At 50.0% G+C, this 26,004-nt stretch overlaps 1 protein-coding gene across 3 annotated transcripts in view; it reads left to right on the top strand.

The window, feature by feature from the left end:
- LOC138498132 (lymphocyte antigen 6E-like) overlaps positions 1–26,004 on the top strand; it is a 1,052,795-nt gene that overhangs the window by 809,277 nt on the left and 217,514 nt on the right. Inside the window, exon 1 of one of the 3 annotated variants that reach the window (XM_069622004.1) lies at positions 13,048–13,213. The exons of the other annotated variants lie outside the window; for them this stretch is intronic. Coding sequence (XP_069478105.1) covers positions 13,162–13,213 — 52 coding nt within the window. The 5' untranslated portion in view covers positions 13,048–13,161. Of the gene's footprint in view, positions 1–13,047; positions 13,214–26,004 lie in introns of those variants that run through there. 3 annotated transcript variants of the gene reach the window in all.

Here is a 26,004-nt window from a genome sequence, read left to right as displayed (position 1 = left end):
TCTATGTCTCGCTCTACACAGCGGCAAGTGAAGAGGAGGGCGGAGACGGCGCTGTGGAGCCAAGCGGCGGGGATGCCCCCACGGCTGCAGCGGAAGGGGTGGGTGAGCCCCCCCAGGGGCTTGCAACGGCGGAAGACGGTGCGGAGCCATCCAGGTTGGTGGTTTCCACAGAGGAGGAGGAGGCCGCTACTGAGCCGCACATGGGGCCTGGTGGGGGCATCCCTGCTGGTGCAAGTGGTGCAGTCCAGGGCCAGGGGCAGGAGGCAGCACAGGTTGCCGCGGAGGAGCCTGTGCATGTCACTGTCCCTGACACTGTGACTGCACCACCATGCACCAGCAGGGATGCCCCATCCCAGGCCCGTCCGCAGGTAGGGGGGATGTCCATGTCATCTGACACTCCTCTACCTGCGGACGAGGGGACCCCTGGCCGTATGGAGAAGGTCCTGATTGGTGTCGCGTTGCGCGCGGGTGTCATTCGTGATGACGTGCATGCTTTCCGGGTTGCACGCACGTCATCACGAAGAGGACCGTGCCGACGTGGCCCAGTTGGGAACGACCATGGTCGGGGGTTTCCTACATGTGTCGCCCACTCTGGCGACCCTCTCCTCCTCTGTGGAGGCTATGCGCCAGTCGTACTCCATGCCGTCTTCCGGCCCAGATGCCACCAGGGCCCCCTGTGGACCTGCCCCGACCAACGCAGCCAGCTCGGTGGGGATCCCATCCCTGCCACAGTCGGGAGTCGGAGGTCCAGCAGGGGTGGGCACACCAGCAACTGGACCCCAGCAGATGGAGGATGTGACGGCATCATCGGGCAGGGCACGTGCACGACGGCATCGGTGGATTCCATCAGCCGAGTGCCTCGAGGAGATACGCAGGGACCTGGGGGTCCGGATGTCATCGTCCCTGTGAACCCTCGGGGACATGGAAGAGGACCGCCTCCGGGACATCGAGCAGGAGTTCGATGATGCCCTGGCCGGGAACATCTAGAAGTGAGCCGTCAGACTAGCCCGCTGCCTTGTAAATAGTTAGTTAGTAGTTAGTATTAGGTTTCCTTTTGTATTTTTTCTTATTTTGGACCGCTTGTGGTATGGACCAGATTTTTGTATATAGTTTTTTCATTAGGTAGCATTTTTTTGTAGGTTTCATTTATTGAGTTGGGCTCATGGACCCTGGATTGTTCTGATGTACATAGTTCGCCATTGGATTCTTCTATTTTTTTATTTCTTTTTTTTTTCACCATGGAGCAATGGTTTTTACTTTGGTTTTTCCCTTGGATTTTCATTTTTTGGACAGTGACTTTGGACAACATTTCATTTAGTTTTTCTTGGGATTATGATTTCTTGTTTTGCCTTTATTTTCGGACATGGACCATTTATTTTCTTATTTCCATTGTTGTGTGTTTCAGTTGTTTTACATTCATGTTTTATTTAATATATTCATTTTGATACTTCGATTGGTGGTATTGTGTCAATGGTTTCATGCATGTCATGATATGGGTTTTGACATTCACTTGCACCCATTGTGTGTGTTTGTGGGACATGTGTTCATTTGGATACTTGCCATTGGGGTTGTATCATGTGATTGGCATTTCTATGTGGGTGTATGCAATACTTGGGTGGGTCTTTGGCCTGTGGAGGCTGGGCATGAGGGCCAGGGATCTAGATTGTGATGATGTGTTGGCTGGGGGACATGAGTGGGGGCCTGCTGGCAGGTGCCCCACACTGCTGGGGCGCGGGGGTGCTGGGGGACATGAGTGGAACATGAGTGGGGGCCTGCTGGCAGGTGCCCCACACTGCTGGGGGGTGGGGGTGCTGGGGGACATGAGTGGGGGCCTGCTGGCATGTGCCCCACACTGCTGGGGGGCGGGGGTGCTGGGGGACATGAGTGGAACATGAGTGGGGGCCTGCTGGCAGGTGCCCCACACTGCTGGGAGGCGGGGGTGCTGGGGGACATGAGTGGGGGCCTGCTGGCAGGTGCCCCACACTGCTGGGGGGCAGGGGTGCTGGGGGACATGAGTGGGGGCCTGCTGGCAGGTGCCCCACACTGCTGGGGGGCGGGGGTACTGGGGGACATGAGTGGAACATGAGTGGGGGCCTGCTGGCAGGTGCCCCACACTGCTGGGGGACGGGGGTGCTGGGGGACATGAGTGGGGGCCTGCTGGAAGGTGCCCCACACTGCTGGGGGTGCTGGGGGACATGGGTTGGTGATCATATTGCAACGTGACATGTGGCTTGGCTGGGGGGCATGGCCATGGTGGATGGGCTGCCTGTGGAACATGGCCAGGGGTGCAGGGTAGTCCCCTGTGGTGTGGGCTGCCTGCAGGGGCCGTGGAGGGGGTAGAGGGGACACCTGGGAGGACCCACGCTGTAATTTCACATGTAATTCTTCCCGGGCACCCCTGAAATACACGTACCCAGCCCAATCGCGTGTGGAACTTCCCGTGCACCCCCGTAATACACATACCCAGCCCAAACGCGTGTGGAACTTCCTGCGCACCCCCGCAATACACGTACCCAGCCCAATCGCTTGTGGAACTTCCCGCGCACCCCCGTAATAAACGTACCCAGCCCAATCGCGTGTGGAACTTCCCACGCACCCCCGTAATACATGTACCCAGCCCAATCGCGTGTGGAACTTCCCGCGCACCCCCGTAATACACGTACCCAGCCCAATCACGTGTGGAACTTCCCGCGCACCCCCGTAATACACGTACCCAGCCCAATCGCATGTGGAACTTCCCGTGCACCCCCGTAATGCATGTACCCAGCCCAATCGCGTGTGAAACTTCCCGCGCACCCCTGCAATACACGTACCCAGCCCATTTGCGTGTGAAACTTCCCCCCGCGCACCCCTGAAATACACGTACCCAGCCCAATCGCGTGTAGAACTTCCGGCGCACCCCTGTAATACACGTACCCAGCCCAATCGCGTGTGGAACTTCCTGCGCACCCCCGTAATACACATACCCAGCCCAATCACGTGTGGAACTTCCCGCGCACCCCCGTAATACACGTACCCAGCCCAATCGCGTGTGGAACTTCCCGCGCACCCCCGTAATACACGTACCCAGCCCAATCGCGTGTGGTACTTCCCGCGCACCCCCGTAATACACGTACCCAGCCCAATCGCGTGTGGAACTTCCCGCGCACCCCTGAAATACCGTACCCAGCCCAATCGCGTGTGGAACTTCCCGCGCACCCCCGTAATACACGTACCCAGCCCAATCGCGTGTGGTACTTCCCGCGCACCCCCGTAATACACGTACCCAGCCCAATCGCGTGTGGAACTTCCCGCGCACCCCTGAAATACACGTAGCCAGCCCAATCGCGTGTGAAACTTCCCGCGAACACCAGTAATACACGTACCCAGCCCATTCGCGTGTGGAACTTCCCGCGCACCCCTGAAATACACGTACCCAGCCCAATCGCGTGTGGAAATTCCCGCGAAGCCCAGATTTACATGTACCCCGCTCGCACAGGGCCTATCGCGTGTGGGACTTCTCGCGCACCCCTGGATGACACGTACCCAGCCCAATCGCGTGTAATACTTCCCGCGCACCCCTGAAATACACGTACCCAGCCCAATTGCGTGTGAAACTTCCTGCGAACACCAGTAATACACGTACCCCGCTTGCCGTGCTGGTATAGGGTTGGCGCAGCCCTTTGCACTGGATTGGGGATTTTGATGGCTTTTCCCTGCGCAAGGGGCGTTCTGGGGGGCGTAACTTGTGCTGCTGCAGGGTCGCTGCGCCACTCTGCGCCACGGCTGGTTGTGGATGTTGGAATCCATGAATACGCCGTGCGCCTAAATGTGTTTTGGCGCACACGGGTGGCGCAGACTGCCGCACGCGCACACTGTGCACCAGCCGCGTACGCCACTTGTGCGCTGATTTCTATGAATTACCCCCAGAGTCTCAGGTAAGAATCGATAGACCGCTCCAATCAAAGAGATCAGCGTCAATTATAATACCAGAAGCGTGGCTCAAAGGACTAGGTCCCGCAGTCACCACTACCTCAGGCTCACCCCACAGGCGGCACTACCAGAAGACTCAGTTCAGTTAGAAGCAAGTTCACTGATGGTAATATCTAGACCCAGTTCACTAATTCACTGCAGTCACTGCACTCAGACACAGTATAGAGTAAAAACGCTTCGGTACCCGCTAGATGTATAGGGCTAACAGGTTCTTTGAAGAAATCCCACACAAAATTTTTGTGCCAGTAAGAAGAGGCTCACCAGATGGCAAAGCAAATTTACCCCTCCTTGGAGGATCGTTGCATACAGTCCACGCCACCGGTGCCCCCAAAGCACATTGGAGCCTACTGCACGGTCCACTAGTGTGCAGCCCTAAATGGACAACAATAGTCCGTTTCAATGTCCAGTGCACAGCACAGCCAAACAGTGATAATAAGCGCACCTTTTACTGGTGCAGGCTTCACACCGCAAGGGCGGCTTTGCTGGGAATATATGGCCCGCACTTCCTGAATGGGCGGAGCTTCACACTGCAAGGGTCCACGGCTCTTAAGGGAACAGAGCCTTTGTTTTCTTTTGAGGTTCTGTAGATCTGTAGTTATGAGATCCCTTGAGAAACTGTGTTTACACAGTAGCAGGTCACCTTCCAGCCCGCTTGTGTCCACAAAAGAAAAGTCCTCCAAGGGAGACACGTGAGCGGCAGGTAACGGAAGCAGGAGGCACAAGTATCTGATAAGTATTCGCACAGCACAGCCAAACACTTCACTTGCTGCAACCTCAAACTCGCCATTTGCTCTATATCTTATTACAGCTGTGGCAGAATACCTCTCTCCACTAGTTTGGTCAGTTTTCGAAGAACCATCAATAAAGAGAATCTCCCCTCCTGCCAATGCATTCTCCTTAACGCGCGGTTTGTCATCATAGAACTCTTTAGAATTTGTGCAGTCATGCACATTCTCGCCTTCAGCTACTGGCTCAGCTACAAATGTGGCGGGATTCACAAATTTACATCTAACAATTTTAATCAAAGGGTTTGAGATTATTACTTCATAAATAGAAGCTCTCTGGGATGTTAAAGTGCCTTTGGGCTTCTCTAAAATGTAAAACAAAGCATGTTCTACAAAAAGAGTCATAGAGCAGCCCATTACGATACTCGCAGATTCCTCAATTGCGAACGTAGCAGCTGCCAATGATTGTTCGCAAGGAAAGTGTCCTTTCATAACTAGGTCTAGATTTCCACTATAATATGCCAGGGGTTTGTACCCTTGTGTAGTTCTCTGTGTAAGCACTGCAGTCATAATTGTTCCATTTGTGTGTAAAAACAAGAAAAATTCCTCTGCATAATTGGAAATTTCTAAAACAGGAGCTGTACAAATTGCTTTCTTCAGTTCTTCAAATCCCTCCTCCATTTCCTCAGTCCATTCTATTTTGATCTTGTCTGCCTGTGCTTTATTCAAAGCCTGCAAAAAGCGTTTTGTGTATGAACTATAGTCAAACACCCAGGCTCTTACATATTTACACAGCCCCAAAAACTGCTGCATCTGCTTTACCGTGTGCGGTTTTACAGTTTTCAGAATCACCTCAGCTCTTTCAGGTGTCACTTCCTTTCCCTCATGTGAGATCAGTTGTCCTATATATAACACTTCTTCTTGACAATACATTAACTTTTCGTTGTCTACTTTATATCCTTTGTCTGCTAGGATAGACATCAATTGAATCGAGTCTTGTCTGCACTCATCTTCTGTTGTACTACAGATTAAAATATCATCTAGGTACTGTATCACTGCGCTTTTCAAATCAATGTTGCTTATGTCCATCTGAAGGACCCTTTAAAAGATCGATGGAGACTCACAGTACCCTTGGGGCAACCTAGTATGTTTCAGACAAGTCTGGCGGAACGTAAATGAGGTCAAGTCTTGTGTGAATTCTCCTATGAAATTCAATGAAAAAACTTTGTTAAAGGGACGTTATAGTTAAGTTGCACTAATAAAAACCTATGAAATTCAATGAAGAAACTTTGTTAAAGGGACGTTATGGTTACATGTAAAACCAAAAAACTCCAGAAATTCCCCAGTTATGGTAAGCTAAGGTACCATAACTCGCACCACCACGTGCACTGCTAAGACTATTACCCAGGACATCAAAGATGACATCACACATGTCAATGATGACATCACTGATGACATCACATGTGAAATAAATTTTGATGAAAAGTCCCTACAAGGAGTTGTGTTTATATTGTTGGTAACACGATGTCCAGCACTCTCTCCCCTCACGGTGTGTGCTGGTACACACTGCAAGACTTTTCAGGAATTAAAATGCAACATTTTTTTTTGTTCGATGTAAGTGATATTTGCGAATATTCAGAGTAATTATTTAGGGTTATTCGAAAATGGAAAGTGGAAAAAATGCTGTTTGGAGGATGAAAAAGGGTGAAATGTCATCAGGCTAGAGGTGGGGAGGGGGAAAGAGGACAGCATGTGAAATTGGGGAGCTGGGAGTGGGTTGGGGACCAGGTTTAGAGCTTGAACGTGTTTGCATATTCTAGGCTATTTTCTCATATTCAGGGTTATGTTTCCTTAGTCAGCATTACTTCTCCCCATAATCAGGGCTATTTTTGAATAGTCACAGTTATAGTAGAATTGAAATTGTATATTTTATAACACTCTTAATACCCAGAGGTTTCTAAGCACAGACCCAGGGATCGAACCTGTGTTGCTCTGTGTCGTCTTGCTTCCAAGGTGAGCACGTACCCCTGAGCTATCCTCCCAAGAAACCTCAATCAGAAGTAAAAAATGTGTCACTCGGATGAGAACCAGGGTTATTTGTAGTCCGTTCCTAATATAACCGCAGTTATGGAAGTTTTTTTAAAATAGAGTTAAAAATTAGATTAATACCAAAAAAAGTGGAATTCTACAGCTACAGTGAGCTGTGGGGTAACCTATTGGGGCAACATGTCATGGGGTGCATTATGGCTTTACCAGTGAGCATGAACGGCATGCTCACCAGCCAGGCCCTGAGGCCCTGGCTATTGGACCCAAAAGACATGTGCAGTAGCCCCTCCAAAGGCGGTGGCCATCTAGTGGGTACAAAGGAATCATATTGGGGGAACATATACAGTGGACACGGCCGAAGGCCATGGCTAGTGGCCCAGTAGTGTTTTAAAATATACAGTGGGCACTGTTGAAGGCTGTGCTCACTGGCCAGGGCTGAAGGCCCTGGATAGTGGGCCTGCAAAGCATGTATAGTGGCCCGTGGCCATTGCTAGTGGCCAAGTAGTGCTTTAAAATATGCAGTGGGCACGGCCTTCCGCCGTACTCACTGGTCAGGGCCAAAGCCCTGACTAGTGGGCCCGAGGCATATATATACTGGTCACTGCCAAAGGCTGTGGCCACCTAGTGAGTTGAAAAGAAACAAATCAGGAGAACATGTACAGTGGACACAGCCGAAGGCCGTGACCACTAGCCATGGGCGAAAGCAATGGCTAGTGCCCCGGTAGTGTTTTAAAATATACAGTGGGCACGGCCAAAGGCCTTGCTCACTGGCCAGAGAGAGTGATGGTCGAGAGAAAGGCTCCAAGTTCCACCTGGGATGGGAGTCGGAGAGAAAAGAGGTTAACCACGCCAGAGCCTGACCGGTGATGCCCATGGTGTCACAGAGACGTGCAATCAGGATGTTGTGGTTAACCGTGTCAAAGGCGGAGGAGAGATCAAGGGGAATGAGAACGGGGAGTGTTAGTATCAAGATTTGAGAGCAGGTCTTCACATGTTTTCAGAAGAGCAGTTTGCGTGCCTCTGGATGCTCTAAAGCCAGACTGACGGTGATGGAAATAACCAATAGATTCAGTGTGGAGGTTCAGCTGAGTGATAGCCAACTTCTACAGGTGTTTGCCCAGGAAAGGAGTGATAGAGATTAGGCGGTAGTTTGCAGGAATGGAGGAGTCAGCCGAGGGTTTTTGAACAGAGGGTGCACAGGGGAGTGCTTGAGGGCAGTTGGAAAAACTCCAGTGGAAAAGGAGCGATTGCAAAGGTCAGCCAAGGCTTGGGCAAGGGAGTCAATGTTATCCTGATGGTTTTGGAGGGGCAGGGGTCCACTTGTTTGGATGAGGCCTTCATGGACCAGACTTGTCTGGCGACCTCATCAGGTGTGACGGGTGAGAGAGAGGAGAGGGGAAGTGGAGGTGGTGCCAAGGGAGTCACCAGTGTTGGTGTGTGCTGTGATGAGGGGGGAAGGGAGTAAAGGATGTCTTGGGTTTTTGTGGTGAAGTGTGCTGCCAGGGCAGAACAAAGGTCCTGGGTGGGAGTCACAGAAGAAGAGGCTGCTGCAAGATTGGCCAGTTCCTTGCAGACTTTGAAAAGTTTGGCCGTGTTGTTTGATGCAGCGGATATGAGGGCTTGGATAAAGACTCTTTTCTTGGAGCGGATGCAGAGTCGCTATTGCCTTTGAAGGAAGCGGCAGGCCAGTTTGTCAGATGGTCCACCTGATGAAGTCCATTTCTGTTCAGCTGCCCTACACTTGCATTTAAGGGCAGCGAGGTTGGAGTCGTACCAAGAGTTGCACTTTTTAGAAAGCTTCAGTCGGACCCTCATGACAGGGGCAAGAGTATCAAGAGTGTTGGAGATAGAGAGATTAAGGTTAGTGAGGGCTGTGTCAGGGTGGGAGTCAGCCACAAGAATGGGAGAAGGAGAGTAGCTGGAGGCAAATGCAGCCACTGTCACTTTTTTCATGGGTTTGGTGACTTTGAAACCAAGTGGCTGTGCAGGGTGTGTCGGTGCAAGAGGAGAGGAGAGTTTCAGGTGTGTAGATAGAAGAGAGTGGTCAGTCCAAGAGAGAGAGGAAGTGAGAGGGATAGAGAGTGGGATGTCAGTTGAGATGAAAGCATCCAACGTGTGGCCTGCGGTTTGCATGGAGCCAGAGGGTAAGATAGAGAGGGAGAGAGAGTCACATAGGTTGAGGAAAGGTCCTGAGGATTCAGGAGAGTCCAGATGGATGTTGAGATCACCCAGCAGGAGGAGTTGAGAGGAGGAGGAAAGTAGAGAGGAGGGCAGGGCAGCCCATTCAGAAAGGAAGAGAGTGGACTGTCCAGGAGGTCAATAGAAGGTGGCCATAAGGAGAGAATATTTAGGAGAGAGTGAGAGCCTAAGTAGGGATAATGGACACAGGTATCCATTCAGGGAAGATCAGCGCTACTCCACCGCGTTTCTTCTTTGGCCTGGGCACAGAAAGGATTTTATAGCCTTCAGGGAGGAGAGTGTCAAGGCCTGTTATGGAGCTATCCTTGATCCATGTCTCAGTGATGGCAAGCACATCAAGATCCATGAATTCGAGAAGGTTGCAGATGTCAGTCAAGTGTTTTACCATGGAGCGAGTGTTAAAGGTGGCAATGTGGAGCAGCTTGCCATCCTTGAAGGTATTCAGAGGGGGCACAGGGGACAGTGTTACCCCCCCTCCCCCGAGGGTGGCAAGAGGGCCAGAGGATTAGTAGAGGATAGCAGAGAGTCAAGTCCGACAAGTGAGCCAGGACAGTAAGTCAAGACACAGGCGCCTGTGCAGAGGAGGAGGCGGGAGGCACAGTGGGCAAGGAAGACTGTGCAGATGAGGAGGAAGGCACAGTGGGCCAGGGAGCCTGGCCAGAAGTGGAGGTAAGGTTAGAGAGGCAAGGGAAGAGTCTGTCAAAGAAAAGAAGGTTGGGTTGAGGACCCTGAAACATGATGGTTCTGTTGAAGTAGACATTAATGATGATTCTGGAAATGGTGAAGAGGTCCAGGAGAACCTCCCAGTGAGTGCCACCATTAATGGGAGAAGTGGTGATAGGAGAGAGAAAGCCGACCATGTAGCAAGTCCATAGGTCAGGGCATAGATGAAGAAAAGGATGTCAGTGAGAGTCTCTCTGGCGGAAGTCGTGACATAGGTGTCTGCAATAGGAAGGCCTCAGTTGGAGCCCAGTATGTCGTTCTTACGTTTCTTCCGGCAGGTTTTAGTGATAGGAGAGGGATAGGAGATAGCAAACATAGAAGATAGGAGAGATAGATAGAGACATAGCTAGCTGTGGTGTGAGGAGGACACTTACCAGTCTGAAGTACTGAGGCACAAGGAGGAAGTGGGGAGCACAGGGGCAGAGACAGTGGGTAGTGTACACAGATAGTCAATTTTAGCAGAGCAGAATGAAAACATAAAGTAGCCACTGCACAAAGCTAATCACAAATTACAGGCAAGCAGGCACTTTCTACAGCAAAGGGGGCACAGCTAATTCTGATTTACTTGCAAGCAGGCACTTTCTAACAGCAAAGGGGGCACAGCTAATTACGATTTCCAGGCAAGCAGGCACTTTCTAACAGCAAAGGGGGTACAGCTAATTATGATTTTCAGACAAGCAGGCACTTTCTAACAGCAAAGGGTGCACAGCTAATTACGATTTTCAGGCAAGCAGGCACTTTCTAACAGCAAAGGGGGTACAGCTAATTATGATTTTCAGACAAGCAGGCACTTTCTAACAGCAAAGGGGGCACAGCTAATTACGATTTTCAGGCAAGCAGGCACTTTCAAACAGCAAAGGGGGCACAGCTAATTACGATTTTCAGACAAGCAGGCACTTTCTAACAGCAAAGGGGGCACAGCTAATTTCGATTTCCAGACAAGCATGCACTTTCTACAGCAAAGGGGGCACAGCTAATTTCGATTTTCAGATAAGCAGGCACTTTCTAACAGCAAAGGGGGAACAGCGCATTTCGATTTCCGGACAAGCAGGCAATTTCTAACAGCAAAGTGGGCACAGCTAATTTCGATTTTCATCAAACAGCATGGTAATTTGCCGAGAGACGGACTTTGAGGGGCACACAAAGCAGTGTAGCCCTACTGTGGAATGGTGGTAGAGTCAATGAAGAGGTGCAGAGGAAACAGAGTCACAGAGAAACGAGGAGCAGGTTCAAAGTGGCAGAGTAAGATTCAGAGGAGAGAGGAGTTTTATGATGCTGTCGCAGCTGCAAAACTCACTTGATAGCGCAGCTCGGGGGCAACAGTCAGGCATATTGATGGCAGAATGGAGGTTAACGGAGGCATTTTCAGGAGCATCTTAGAATAGTGGTATCGGGGGAGACAGTTTCCCAGGGCACGTCTAGGCAACAGACAGGGCAACAGACAGGGCCTTAGATAGTGGGCCTTTGAAGGGATGGGCCAGCTAAAGGCTGCCGGTCCACCATAGGCCGGTAAGAATAGTAGGTAGTCAATCGTCAGGCACAGAGAGGCAGATGTAGCTGGCCACAGTGAGCCATCAGTGGACAATGCCAAAGTCTGTGGCCACCTAGTGGGTTGAAAAGAAACACATTGGGGGAACAATGGCTAGTGGCCCAGTAGTGTTTTGAAATATACAGTGGGCACGGCGTTCCACCGTACTCACTGGCCAGGGCCAAAGGCCCTCACTGATGGGCCCGAAAGATATGTATAGTGGCCACGGCCAAGAGCCGTGGCTTCCTAGTGGGTCAAAAAGAAACATATTGGGGGAACATGTACAGTGAACACGGTAGAAGGCAGTGGCCACTGGACATGGCTAGTGGCCTGTAAAAAAACTATTCTATAACATAACCCTTGAAATTCACAGAAAAAACATTAGTTAAGGTACAGTTAAGTTACACAGATTTAACGCAACAAAACCCTTGAAATTCAGCCGTTGTGGGAAGTCATGAACAGCTTAACTCGGCCTGTTCCTGTTGCAAAGTCCTAGAGCACAAACATTTTTATAAGAGACGTGATTAACAATGACATACAAAATGGCCTTATGGGGGACATGGCATTATGGGGGACATGAATGGGAGTGGGCCGAGGTAAGCTGGACATGACTTCCCACAACGGCTGAATTTCAAGGGTTTTGTTGCGTTAAATCTGCGCATCTTAACTGCACCTTAAGTAAGGTTTTTCAGTGAATATGTATATAAAGAACCTTGATTGGGCATTCCTTGTTTTGGACTGTTTTGGACTGTTATGGGGTCCTACTGAATCCCAAACACTCCCCCCTTGGGAGCATCGCCTCCCTCGGGCCATGTTACCACCAAGGACAATGGATGTACCTCTCTTGGCTGTGCCTGTTTCCCCTGTATGATTGGGATCACTGGTGGTCTGCAGAAGAGTGAGTGCTGAGTACTGTGGTCTGTAGAAGTGTGAGGGCTGAGTACTGTGGTCTGTAGAAGTCTGAGGGCTGAGTACTGTGGTCTGTAGAAGTGTCAGGGCTGAGTACTGTGGTCTGTAGAAGCGTGAGGGCTGAGTAGGTGGTCTGTAGAGGTGTGAGGGCTGAGTACTGTGGTCTGTAGAAGTGTGAGGGCTGAGTACTGTGGTCTACAGAAGTGTGAGCGCTGAGTACTGTGGTCTGTAGAAGTGTGCGGGTTGAGTAGGTGGTCTGTAGAAGTGTGAGGGCTGAGTACTGTGGTCTGTAGAAGCGTGAGGGCTGAGTAGGTGGTCTGTAGAAGTGTGAGGGCTGAGTAGGTGCTCTGTAGAAGTGTGAGGGCTGAGTACTGTGGTATGTAGAAGTGTGAGGGCTGAGTATTGTGGTCTGTAGAAGTGTGAGGGCTGAGTAGGTGCTCTGTAGAAGTGTGAGGGCTGACTACTGGTGGTCTGTAGAAGTGTGAGGGCTGAGTTGGTGGTTTATTCGCTACTCACCGCTCTACCCCTGCAGAGCAAACGTCATTTCGCCACACTGCGTGTATCCTGATTCTTTTTGTCCTGATTACTGATAAAGATTTGCTTTATTTACACAATTAAGAACCATAAAGTGTGTATTATAACCTATATTGCATGCAAAGCGACATTCCGTGCTGCCCACACCCTATACAGCCCTGCGCTGCTTTCCAGTAAAGACTGCGATTTGAACAATACAATAAAGCAAATCATTAAACATGTGATGCACTCTGTGTCTTCTTATTTACTCCCATTGCAGCTGTAAAATACTCTTCCCAGAAGAAGCATCCATCAAGCCAAGTTAATATTCATAGGACACCTGCGTTTCCCGGTGAGGGCAGTTCCTTATGACCTGACGATAATGCTATATAAGGCCTCTACCCCCAGACCAGCAGTCACTGGCCCCAGGTGCAGACACACCACAAACAGCCATCCCCAAAACAGACATCCAACAGACTCCTCCATCCCACAGACACCACAGCGACCCAGCATACCACACCGAGGCGGCTGCATCAGATCGCAGAGATGAAGGCACTTCTTGGCGCTATCCTTGCCACTGCCGTCCTGGTGGGCACAGGTAAGGCTTCCGTTGTGTGTGTGGGGGGGGGGGGAGCTCTGCAGGACTTCTACCCCTCCCTGGGCTCTCCAGTGAGTGCTGCTGCTGTGGGTAGGGCTGGAAACTACCCAGAGCAAAAGTATTCCCTGACCCCTCCCTGACCCCTCCGGACTTGCTTTCTATAAAACATCTTTTATCCGTTTCGTTTTTAATGTATTTTAAAAGCATGTTATAAAAGGCTACTTTCATCAACAGATTCATGGAGGCATCTAATTAAATTGTTTTAAAGCTAAAGCAATTTCATAAAACAGATGCGGAATTTTAAAAGAACTGGGGCCCTACAAATCCCCTGAATGTTTAGATGATATGATATGGCATTTATAACGCGCCTATACACACGTGTTTCAAGGCGCGCTTGATGATGATAAGTTATGAACGTGCATTAAACTGAGTGAAAGTAGCACGAGCTGAGCACTCAATGTGCATAGTGCACCCATTCATCCCAGAACCTTTCCCCAGTACCAAGGATGAATTACCCGCATTTCAGCAAAGATGTCCTTCTAAAAGATGCACTCATCTCAGTACCCTTCACCAGTACCAAGGGTGAATTACCCGCATCTCAGCAAAGATGTCCCTCTAAATGATGCACTCATCGCAGAACCCTTCACCAGTACCAAGGATGAATTCCCCGCATTTCAGCAAAGATGTCCTTCTAAAAGATACACTCATCGCAGAACCCTTCACCAGTACTGAGGAAGAATTACCTGCATTTCAGCAAAGATGTCCTTCTAAAAGATGCACTCATCCCAGACCCCTTCACCCGTACCGAGGATGAATTCCCCTACCTTTCAGCAAAGATGTCCTTCTAAAAGATGCACTCATCGCAGAACCCTTCACCAGTGCCAAGGATGAATTACCCGCATCTCAGCAAAGACGTCCTTCTAAAAGATACACTCATCGCAGAACCCTTCACCAGTGCCGAGGATGAATTCCCTGCATTTCAGATGCATTTTTGCACCAAGACTTGCACCGATAATGGGTTAGATTCTCAGAATTAAGGTCCGCGCATGCGCTTGTTTTGGAACTGCTCAGGTCACCTTATGTCTTTTTAGTGAGCCTGGACCATAGTGAGCAGGATGCACTGTCCAGCCCCCTTGCATACATTAGTGCCAGCAGTGCGCATTGTCCAGCCCCCTTGCATACATTAATCTCAGCTGTGCTCACTGTCCAGCCCCATTGCATACATTAGTGTCGGCAGTGCGCACTGTCCAGCCCCCTAGCATACATTAGTGTCAGCAGTGCGCACTGTCCAGCCCCCTAGCATACATTAGTGTCAGCAGTGTACACTGTCCAGCCCCCTAGCATACATTAGTGTCAGCAGTGTGCACTGTCCAGCCCCCTAGCATACATTAGTGTCGGCAGTGCAGACTTTTCAGCCCCCTTGCATACATTAGTGTCAGCAGAGCGGACTTTCCAGTCCCCTTCCATACATTAGTGTTGGCAGTGCACACTGTCCAGCCCCCTCGCATACTTTAGTGTCAGCAGTGCGCACTGTCCAGCCCCCTAGCATACATTAGTGTTGGCAGTGCGGACTGTCCAGCCCCCTTGCATACATTAGTGTTGCCAGTGCGCACTGTGCAGCCCCTTTGCATACATTAGTGTCAGCAGTGCTCACTTTCCAGTCCCCTTGCATACATTAGTGTTGCAGTGCTCTCTGTCCAGCCCCCTTGCATACATTAGTGTCGGCAGTGAGCACTGTCTTGCCCCCTTGCATACATTAGTGTCAGCAGTGTGCACTGTCCAGCCCCTTGCATACATTAGTGTCGGTAGTGCTCACAGTCCAGTTCCCTTGCATACATTAGTGTCGGCAGTGCGCACTGTCTTGCCCCCTTGCATACATTAGTGTCAGCAGTGTGCACTGTCCAGCCCCCTTGCATACATTAGTGTTGGCAGTGCACACTGTGCAGCCCCCTTGCATACATTAGTGTCGGCAGTTCTCACTGTCCAGTCCCCTTGCATACTTTAGTGTTGCAGTGCGCACTGTCTTGCCCCCTTGCATACATTAGTGTCAGCAGTGTGCACTGTCCAGCCCCCTTGCATACATTAGTGTCGGTAGTGTGCGCTTTGCAGCCCCCTCGCATACATTTGTGTCAGCAGTGCGGACTGTCCAGCCCCTTGCATACATTAGTGTCGGTAGTGCGCACTTTCCAGCCCCCTCGCATACAATAGTGTTGGCAGTGCGCACAGTCCAGCCCCCCTGCATACATTAGTGTCAGCAGTGCTCACTGTCCAGCTCCCTTGTATGCATTAGTGTCGGCAGTCCGCACTGTGCAGCCCCCTTGCATACATTAGTGTTGGCAGTGCACTCTATCAAACCCCCTTGCATACATTAGTGTCGGCAGTGCGCACTGTGCAGCCCCCTCACATACATTAGTGTCAGCAGTGCACACTATCCAGCCCCCTCGCATACATCAGTGTCGGCAGTGCGCACTGTGCAGCCCCCTGGCATACATTAGTGCCGGCAGTGCGCTCTCTCCAGCCCCCTTGCATACATTAGTGTCAGCAGTGTACACTGTCCAGCCCCCTCGCATACATTAGTGTTGCCAGTGCGCACCGTCCAGCCCACTTGAATACATTGGTGCCGGCAGTGCGCTCTGAACCTAATGCATTACAGACTTCCAGCGCCCAGATGGCTACTTGCTCCTGTCATGGGCCGGCCTTAGGGTAGGGCTGCCTAGGCCACCTCCCGGGGCGCCATTTGCCCCCCGTCATGCCAGCTTGCGGTAATCTTTCAAGGGCTCCCCCGAGGTGCCATGGTAGGAGAAGGCACGGCAGGCGCCCTATTGAAATGAAATGTGCCCCGCTCTTGTACTGGCACCGCACTGTCCAGTGCAGGACAGGCGCATTTAACAGCAATAGGGTGCTGATGCTTTCACATCGGCACCCTATTTAGGTGATTACCTCCCCACTATGGTGCAGGAGCGGCTGGTTTTCATGATTAACTCTCAGCTCTGGCACGGGAGCATTAGTTAAAAAAACAACTGGCCTAGAATGGAGATGCCTGGAGTGTATTGTGACATGGCTGCAGAGGTCTCTGTGGAGGACCCCTGCAAGCTTCCCCATAGAGATGCCTGGAGTGTATTGTGACATGGCTGCAGAGGCCTCTGTGGAGGACCCCTGCATCCTCAATGAGTTCCAGCCCTGCTTTAGGGGTGGCCATGGCACCGGGGAGCTTGTGCTTTGTCACTGCTCGATAGTCTCATGGGGTAGTGGCAGTGTTGCAGCATTAAACCTTTTGGATCTTTTAGCAGCAATTGGCAGCAGCTACCAGTAGGATTAGATGCTTGCCATTAGAAAGGATAGCATGGCTTCTAAGCGGGCCCTGTCACAGGGTGGGCATTGAGTTGAGAGGAACACAGTGCTTCACCCTGTGAGCACCAGATTGAGCGCTTAAGCTGCTATTGACTCCCACCAGGGGTTGCACCTGCACAATCCCACGCTCACAGCATATCAAGACCAACTGGGTATATTCAATGCACTAAAACTTCAATGCAATAGCATATCTTTATTTTAATTGCGTGAAATAACATGTATTTGCTTATCATGCATAATAATCATCTCCTGTCCTATTCCACGGGATCTATAGATCCCTAGGTTACCGGCGGCACTGATTGCCTGCTGTGCTATGCATGTTTCACACTGTAAGCTTCTTCAGGGCCTGCGCTGTGAAGCAATTTGGATTCTTCTTCTAAGTGAACCAGATGTGTAGGCAAGCATTTGCAACAGGGGGATAGTGTATTGTACACTTGGCAGAAGACAGGGCTAGGGGGGACAATAAAACACTTTTATCACTTGCATCTTTGCCCTCGACCCACCACATACCATTCTCTGGCACCCCGGCTCACCCTAAGTCCATGTGTGCCCTACTGGGGAAAAGGGTAGGTCAGGAAAGGTAGTAAGTGCAAGGATAGGCCACCCCCCTATAAAAGTAGACACTGGGCTAGATTCAGTACAATGCAACGGTATCTGCAGAAATGACCGAATACAAAAATACCTCTAGAAAGAGCCCATCTTCTCTAGTCCAGGCATCCCTACTCCCCAGCAAAGTGCGCATAGAATGTGAACCTACTGTCTAGATTCCGACTGTCACTAGAAGTGAAGGGCTAAAGGAAAGGGGTCTTATCTGTCTAACCTCCTTCAGGGGCTTCCTGTACTGACCCTACACTACCCAGTGGTCAGTTATGTACAACTGTCTGGCTAACTATCGCCCAATCTCCATTACTCCCTTTCTGGGCGAACTCCTGGAAAAGCTGGCCATCTCTCAGCTTAACCTTCATTCTGATTCTGTTGGCTGTCTCCATGACCACCAGTCTGGTTTCAGAGCAGCCAGAAGCACGGAAACTGCTCTCCTGAACATCCGTGAAGATCTGCTCTCCAACCTTGACTCTACATTCCCTCTGTCCTCATCCTCCTCGATCTCTCTGCTGCCTTCGACACGGTTCGCCATACCATCCTGCTCAACCGTCACTGTGAAAACCTGGGTATCACTGATCAGGCTCTGGCCTGGCTGACCACTTTCCTCTCAGAGCGACCCTCCCAGGTCCAACTTGGGTCCTTCCTTTCGTCTATCTTCCTCTCTACCAGTGGTGTTCCCCAGGGGTCTAACCTCTCACCCTGGCTTTTTAACCAGCTCCATGGCAACTCTGGCTCACTGCATTGCCACTCTATGCTCAAATTTCCAGTGCTACGCTGACAACACTCAACTCATTTTCAGGCTTCCCTAGGCCACCTCCTCTCCCTCCCTCATCGCTGATTGCCTAACTGCCATTCAAGATTGGTGTGCCGCCAATGATCTTTGTCTGAATGCCAGCAAGACAGAGATCCTCCTCATCGGCAACCCTTCTCCATACTTTCCCCTCTCTCTCTGGCCGGCCTCGCTTGGCCATCCTCCTATCCCCACATGTGAGGCTAAGAATCTCGGTGTCATCTTTGACTCCACACTTTCCTTCTCCGCCCACATCTCTGAGGTCTCTCTAAAAAGTAAAACTTCCTATTGCACCTCCTCAGAGGCACTCTTCCTTTACTCTCCTTCCTCCAGAAGCTCACTGTCTCCCAAGCTCTGGTTCTCTCTAGGTTGGACTATTGTAACAGCCTCTTTCTAAATCTATTTGCCTCTACTCTTCGCCCTCTGCAACTTATCCAGAACTGAAATCTCTCCATTGGTGCCCAGTGGATGCAAGGATTAAATTTAAAACCCTCTGCATTGTCCACAAGGCTTTTTGGGGCCTTGGTTCAAAATACCTTCAGCTATCCCTTTGCAAATATCTCCCCTCTTGAGCTCTTCGCTCCTCTACCTTGAACTCCCTCACTGTCAGTCGTTTCTCAAAGAAACGAGCCGGGGGTAGATCTCTGTCTTCGGCCAGGGCCTCCCTCTGGAACATCCCCCCGCCACTCCAAAACTTGAAGAGAACCATCTCCGGTTCCGGAAGCACCTCAAGACCTTCCTCTTTGCATCCACCTTTGCCCCCCCTCTCCCTTGCTGATCTGCTCTCTCTTGGCACTGTGCATCTGGCCACCCTCCATCCCCTTGGCCCAGTTACCTGCTCACCCTGCCACCCTTCTGCAGTGCCTCCCGGCCACCCCTAGCACGGGGGACTGTATCTGTACCCATACAGTCCCCCATTCCCCCATTTTCTTCTTTTTATGCACTTATCAGACTTATCCAGTTCTGCTGCCGTAAACACAGCACTTGCCACTTGCTGGCTGCACTACCCCTGTTTATTGCTCCATTATATATTGTATTTGTATTTATTATTATTTATCTGTTTATCCTCTGCTCTGCACTTTCCACTCTCCCCCTTCCATGCACTTTTTCCCCTTTCCCTTTCACTTGCACGATCTCAATGTCACTGGGCCGAGTAAGATCGTTGTTTTGTTCTCCCCTGTTCCCCTCCCTTGCCTTGTTGTGCTCTGAAACACTTGTGTACGAGCGCGATACAAATAAAATATCATATCATATCATATCAATATACAGTGTACTCTGCCTTTCAGACACTCTGCCTAATACAGCCTCTATCCTACCACGTCCACGCACTCCTCTCCCTCTCACTTCCTGATACGCCCCTCTTGCTACCCTCCTCTCTTCCACCTGCCTGCCTGCTTCCCTGCCTCTTCCTCCTCTATCCCTCCAATGTCTCCCACTACTTCTAAAACCTTGCTCCACCCTTTCATGTTGCTACGCTACTACTTCCTCCTCCACACTAATACTTCCTCTCCACAATCGTACCTTCTATTCAGACATCCTGCTCTCACTCACTCAAGCACTTCACATTCACACCTTAAGCTCCCTCTCCTAAGCACACTCGCCACTCTCAAAGCACATTCACAACGCAGTTCCATTTGCACTCACTAACCAATACCCACATCACCGCAACATTCCACTGCACCATTCTTCCTCCTGCTGGTCTCTTGGTCTGCAACCTCCTCCACTGACCTCGCAGAACCATCTAACAAGGTCCTGCTTCCTGGGGTCTCATTTCACCCCCTCCCTATCCTCTGGTGGTTCTGCTGTCCCTGGTCAATCTGTCCCTGTCTTCCGCACCCTGGAGGCGTTCCATGTAACAAAGCTTTTATATGGTGCATTAAGCCCTGGCCGCTTTCACCGCACAGGGCTGGCACAGCAGAACAATGATGTTTTGTGTACAGTGTTGAAGTTCATGTTATGGGTGTCTGGTCTGGCATAACGTAAGCAAAACAAAGAGGTTATGTCTGGAAGGTTTTGAATGAATCTTAAACCTCTGGTAATTGCTCTGGGCAACCCTCCAGACCGTCGTTCTTCGCCTGCCAATCCATTACAGAATGGGGAAAGACCACATGCAAATCAGGCTTGACCCCACACCCCAAAGGGGAAGTCCAGCCCGAACTGCTAGGTCATATCCCTTCTGCGCGAGACCACAAGCATCCCCAGACATGTTTCAGCCTCAGTGGGCATCAATGTGATGCAGCTTGCGCCTCGAGGCACAGCAGGCACGGGACCCATGTCTGGGCATATCCAACCCACTCAAGGTGGCATAGCAACACCCAATGAGGCTGAAACATGCCTGAAGGAGCCTATCCTGTTAGGATAAACAAAGTATCAAAATACAATAGCCACAGTGGTCTTGTCAAGCAGTGGCTACGCCCTCAACATACTACAGCCAGTCCCATCCCTTATGAGGTTCCACAGGATTCATACTGAAATGCCTGTTAATTACTCGGCATGTGTGGCCCCTCACTAGTTGACATACTGCTGAGGTTCATGGAGCCAGTTAGCGATTGGAGGAACCTTTACAGGTTTACATTATATGAAAATAAAACGTGTATTTGTGGAGGTCTTGTTATCTCCTGACTATCTGGCTCCTCGGAGTGGAGAAGGAGAGAGTGGAGTCGAAGGTGACCCCAAGGTTTTTTGCCTCATAGGTGGGTGTGGGTGCAGGACCAAGGGAGGCCAGCTAGAGTGAGAGTGGGAAAGCGAGAGCAGGAATCCTGATGGGAACAATCTCAGTCTCACTGGCATTGAGGCAGAGGTCGTTTGCAGAACATCATGACTGAATTATGGCCAGACAGTCGGATATGAGCGAGGAGAGTTGCGTGCCATCCGCTGAACATTGGAGTTAGAGGTTAAATTGGCAATCACACGTGCCAGGGCAGCCATGTAGGAATTGAAGAACCAGGGGTATAGGTTAGAACCCTGGGGGACGCCACAGGCTGAAATAGTGATAGAAGAGAGAAAGGACCAAAGTTCCACCTGGGATGGGCGGTCGGAAAGGAAGGAGGTTTACCACACCAGAGCCTGACCCTTGATTCCCAAGGTGTCACAGAGACGTGCAATCAGGATGTTGTGATTTACTGTGTCAAATGCAGAAGAGATGTCAAGAAGAATGAGGACAGAGGGAGTGTTAGTGTCAAGATTTGAGAGCAGGTCATCACAGGTGTTCAGAAGAGCAGTTTCCATGCCTGGATGCGCTAAACCCTGACTGATGGTTGTGGAAGCATATTCAGATTCATTGCGGAGGGTAAGCAGAGAGATAGCCAACTTTTCCAGGAGTTTGCCCAGGGAAGGAGTGAAAGAGAAAGGGTCGTAATTTGTCAGAGTGGAGGGTTCAGCCGAGGGTTTCTTAAGCAGAGGGTGTACTTAAGGGAAGTTGGGAAAACTCCAGTGGTAAAAGAGAGATTGCATAGGTAAGCCAAGGCCGGGTCTACCTGTCTGGATGAAACCTTCATGGACCGGAATTGTCTGGTGACCTCATCAGGTGTAATGGGAGTGAGAGGAGACGTGGTGGAGGGGCCAAGGGAGGTTCCAGAGGTGTTGGTGTGTGATGTGATGTAGAAGAGAGAGAGGAAAGGATGACTTGGGTTTTTGAGGTGAAGTGTGCAGCCAGGGCCGAGCAAAGATCCTGGGTGGTTGTGACAGAAGAGGAGGCTGCTGCAGGATTAGCCAGTTCCCTACAGACTTTGAAAAGTTTGGCCATGTTGTTGATGCCACAGAGATGCAGGCTTGAATAAAGACTCTTTTCTGGAATGGATGCAGAGTTGATATTGCCTTTCAAGGCGGCAGCAGGCCAGTTTGTCAGAGGAGCCGTCTGACGAATTCCATTTCCGTTCAGCTGCCCTACAATTGCGTTTAAGGGCAGCCAGATTGTAATCGTACAGAGAAATGCTCATTTTGGAAGGCTTCAGTCGGACCCTCATGACAGGGGCAAGAGTATCAAAAGTGTTGGAGATGGAGATGCGGGGAGGAGAGTAAGTGGAGGCAAAGGCAGTCTCTGAGACTCTTTTCATCGGTAACTTTGAAACCACGTGGCCGCTCCGGGTGTGCCGATGCAAGAGGAATGGATAGCTTCAAGTGTGAAGAGAGAAGAGAGTGGTCAGTCCAAAAGAGGTAGGTAATGAGAGAGATGTCGGCAGAGATGGAAGCAAGTTTGGTCCGCTGTGGTGGTAGAGACAGAGGATAGGATAAAAAGGTAGAGAGAATTGCATAGATTGCAGAAAGGTCCTGAGGAGTCAGGAGAGTCCAGATGGATGTTGAGATCTCCCAGCCGGAGGAGTTGGGAGGAGGAGGAAAGTATAGAGGAGGCGAGTTCAGTCCATTCCGAGAGGAAGAGAGTGGACTTGTCTGTGGACAACAGAAGGTGGCTAGAAGGAGAGAAGATTTAGGAGAGAGTGAGAGCCTGCAGACTAGGCACTCGAAGGAGGAGTTGGCCTGAGTAGGGCTGATGGGCACAGGTATCCATTCTGGGAAGATCAGGGCCACTCCCCCTCCTGCCCTCTTGTGCCTGGGCACAGAGATGATCTTGTATCCTTCAGGGAGGAGTGTGTCAAAGCTTGTGACAGAACTCTCCTTGAACAACGTCTCTTGATGGCGAGCATATCATGATCCATGAATATGAGGGGGTTGCAGATGTCAGACGAGTGTTTGACAGCACAGCGAGAGTTAAGAGTGGAAATGTGGAGGACCTGGCCCTCTTTGAAGGTCTTCCACAGGGGGGTGCAGGGGACAGTGGTCCCACCCATGGGTGGCAAGAGAGCCAGAGTGATAGTGGTAGGTGGTGGAAGAGCCAAGGCCGACACAGGAGCCGGGACATTGAGGAAAGACAAGGGAGCCTGTACAGAGGAGGAGGAAGGTACTGTAGGCAAGGGAGCCTGTGCAGGGGAGGAGGAAGGAACAGTGGGTGAGGGGGCCAGTGCAGTGGAGGAGGAAGGCACAGTAGTCAAGGGAGCCTGTGCAGAGGAGGAAGAAGGCACAGTAGGCAGGGGAGCCTGTGCAGAGGGATAGGTAGGTTTGAGCAACAAAGTTGGAGCCTGTCAAAGAGAAGAAGGTTGGGTTGTGGACCCTGAACCATGATGGTTCAATTTCGATAGACATTACTGATGACCCTGGAAATGGCAGAAAGGTCAAGGAGAACCTCCCAGTGGGTGCCACCATTAATGGGAGAAGAGCAGATAGGAGAGAGAAAGGCAACAATGTAACAAGTTCATAGATCAGGTGAGGTAACGACGAAGAGGTCTGTGAGAGTCTCTCTGGCAGAAGCCGTGACATAGGTGCCTTCAAAAGAAAGGCCTGTGTTGGAGCCCAGTATGTCCTTCTTAAGTTTCTTCTGGCCAGATTTAGTGATAGCATTACATAACAGCATAACATCTCCCCCTCACCTATCTCAATAGTTGGTTACATTTCTTCTACCAGTCTATGCGGTGTCTTGATCAGTCTCCTGGGCCTGCCCTTGTTGGTTATTTCTTTTAGTTCTTGTTCCCTGATTTCATTATGCATTTGTGGCTGTGGGCCTCATTATGAGTCTGCTGGTAGCACAAGTAGGTTACTGGCAAACTCAACTTACCTTTACCAGCACCTGATATCCCGGTGTTACCGGGATATTATGGGCGCCGGCAACGGCGCTAAGTTCCCATTCCATGGAGTCGGGCTCCATGGAATGAGAACTACAGAATCACTGGCACCGCTAACGGTGCCGGTAATTCAGTAAATTCTCTGCTGGTATGGGATTTACTGCCGGCGGGTCGGGCCTGCCAGTAGTTCACTGCCCCTACGAGCAGACTTGGAGTATGCCAGTCCGGGAAAAATGGCAGAGTCGGTTGTATCAGCTATTTTACCAGCATTTCTCCCAGATCAGCTTACTCCGAATGACCCCTTACTCCTAATGACTCCCTCTCTCTGGAGCCACGACGACGTGGCCTGCTTTACCACACACCCGGAGGGTGCTCTTGATTTCTCTTGAGGCCACATTGTGTTCTCCTCTTCACATGAGGTAAGACCGCTTCTGGTAACGTGGAGATAACTTTAAATTTGGAAATTACATAAAAGCTAAATATGTTTTATTGTTCTGAACGCTGCGACCTCCATGCTGCATTTTTGCTGCCCATCAATCACACTGGGGTGGCGAGCATGTGGCCAAAGCGGTGAACCATTTAAATTGCCCTTTTTTGCCTAGTGGTCCTTGTGGCAGCTACAAGATGGCCGCTGTTTGCCTTGCACCCTAGTAGAAGGCTTGGAGTTCTCTACTCTCACTTTACCTGCATGCTGATTGGCCTGGGAGCTTAACATATTGGCCTGTTGGGGACCGGCAGGTTTTAGCTGGCCCCCTCTCCAAAGGCCCACCTCAAGACCTGCAACATGGACCCAGCCTTCTTCTCTCCATCTCTCTGGAGTCACGATGATGTGGCCTGCTCTACTAAACACCCGGAGGGTGCTCCTGCTTTCTCTTGAGGCCACATTGTGTTCTCCTCTTCACATGAGGTAGGACCACTTCTGGTAATGTGGAGAGAACTTTAAATTCGGAAATTACAGAAAAGCAAAATATTTTTTTATTGTTGCGCTCTTCTGAACGTTGCAACCTCTGCCTTGCATTTTTGCTGCCCATCTATCACACTGGGGTAGCGAACATGTGGCCAAAGGGTTGAACTATTTAAATTGCCCTTTTTTGCCTGGTGGTCCTCGTGGCAACTACAAGATGGCCACTGTTTGCCATGCACCCTAGTAAGAGGCTTGGAGTCGTCCTCTCTCACTTTACCTGCATGGCAATTGCCCTGGGACCTTTACATATTGGCCTATTGTGCACAGGCAGGCTTTTGCCAGCCCCCTCTCCAAAGGCCCTGTCTATTCCCGTGCACGTTGCCTGACTGGGTTTGTGGGTCCTCTCCTACACTGCCACGTGCACATGGAGGCCGAGGAGAACTCCACACGCTCAGGATACCTGAAATCAATGGAGCATCTAACATTTCTCTGAAGGTTAGTTCCCTCAACTAACTTCATCAACTCTCTTCCTACACACCTGTTACTGTCCCACCTCCCACTCTTTGATTACATTAAATCCTTTTATCATCGAGTTGATTGCCAATAACAGCTCCCATCTGGTTATCTGTAACCCTTTGTCATTTATTGGATTTTGAAGTCCTGGCATAAATGTAGCCGTAAGTACCACTGTTGTTTTGCTGAACAGCTTGTGTTCATCTGCAATGTCACAGTATGCCTTTTCTGATTTTGCCGAAAAAAGTAAAGTTGTTTGCAAAGGTAATGCCCTCTCAAACCTATGTTTCTACATATGTACCTTAGTATACTGGAAAAAACTTCATAATAGAATGCTATTTGGATTAATGAATTGCTTAATGCACTACGTTCCTCATGATATTTATTCCAATGATCCATGACACTTTTTTATTAACATGACAATAAGAATCCCTTGTACAGACTTTTCATGAAACGTAAATGCACATGTGAAATCTTCAGTGATGTCATCAATTATATTTGCGATGTCATCTTTGATGTCCTGGGTGTTAGTCTTAGCAGTGCACGGTGGTGGCGTGAGTTATGGTTGCTTAGCTTACCATAACTGGCTAATTTCCAGGGTTTTTCGGTTTTACTTGGAACCATAACGTCCCTTTAACAACGTTTTTTTCCCTGAATTTCATAGGTTTTTATAGCGCAACTTAACCATAACATCCCTTTAACAACGTTTTCTTACTGAATTTCATAGGTTTTTAGTAGCGCAACTTAGCGCAACTTAACCACAACGTTCCTGTAACAAAGTTTGTTCACTGAATATAGATGTATAGATAATGTAAATTTGATAAATATTTACTAGGATGCCCTTAGTTCATATACATATAAAATGAATATAATGAACCCCCTACCTGCACTAGTGGGTCTGATATCCGCGGACCATGCACGTGTTCGCAGACAGACTCGGACAACATCAACACTATCCAAAAACTCAGGGGGTATGTTATATAATCCAAAAAAAAACACTAAACATGTTCAAAAA

Source organism: Ambystoma mexicanum, chromosome 5q (genome assembly GCF_040938575.1).
Source record: "Ambystoma mexicanum isolate Mex_15411 chromosome 5q, UKY_AmexF1_1, whole genome shotgun sequence".
Lineage (NCBI taxonomy): Eukaryota > Metazoa > Chordata > Amphibia > Caudata > Ambystomatidae > Ambystoma > Ambystoma mexicanum.
The sequence above is the reverse complement of the archived record's forward strand: the minus strand, read 5'-3'. Positions and strand labels throughout refer to the sequence as shown.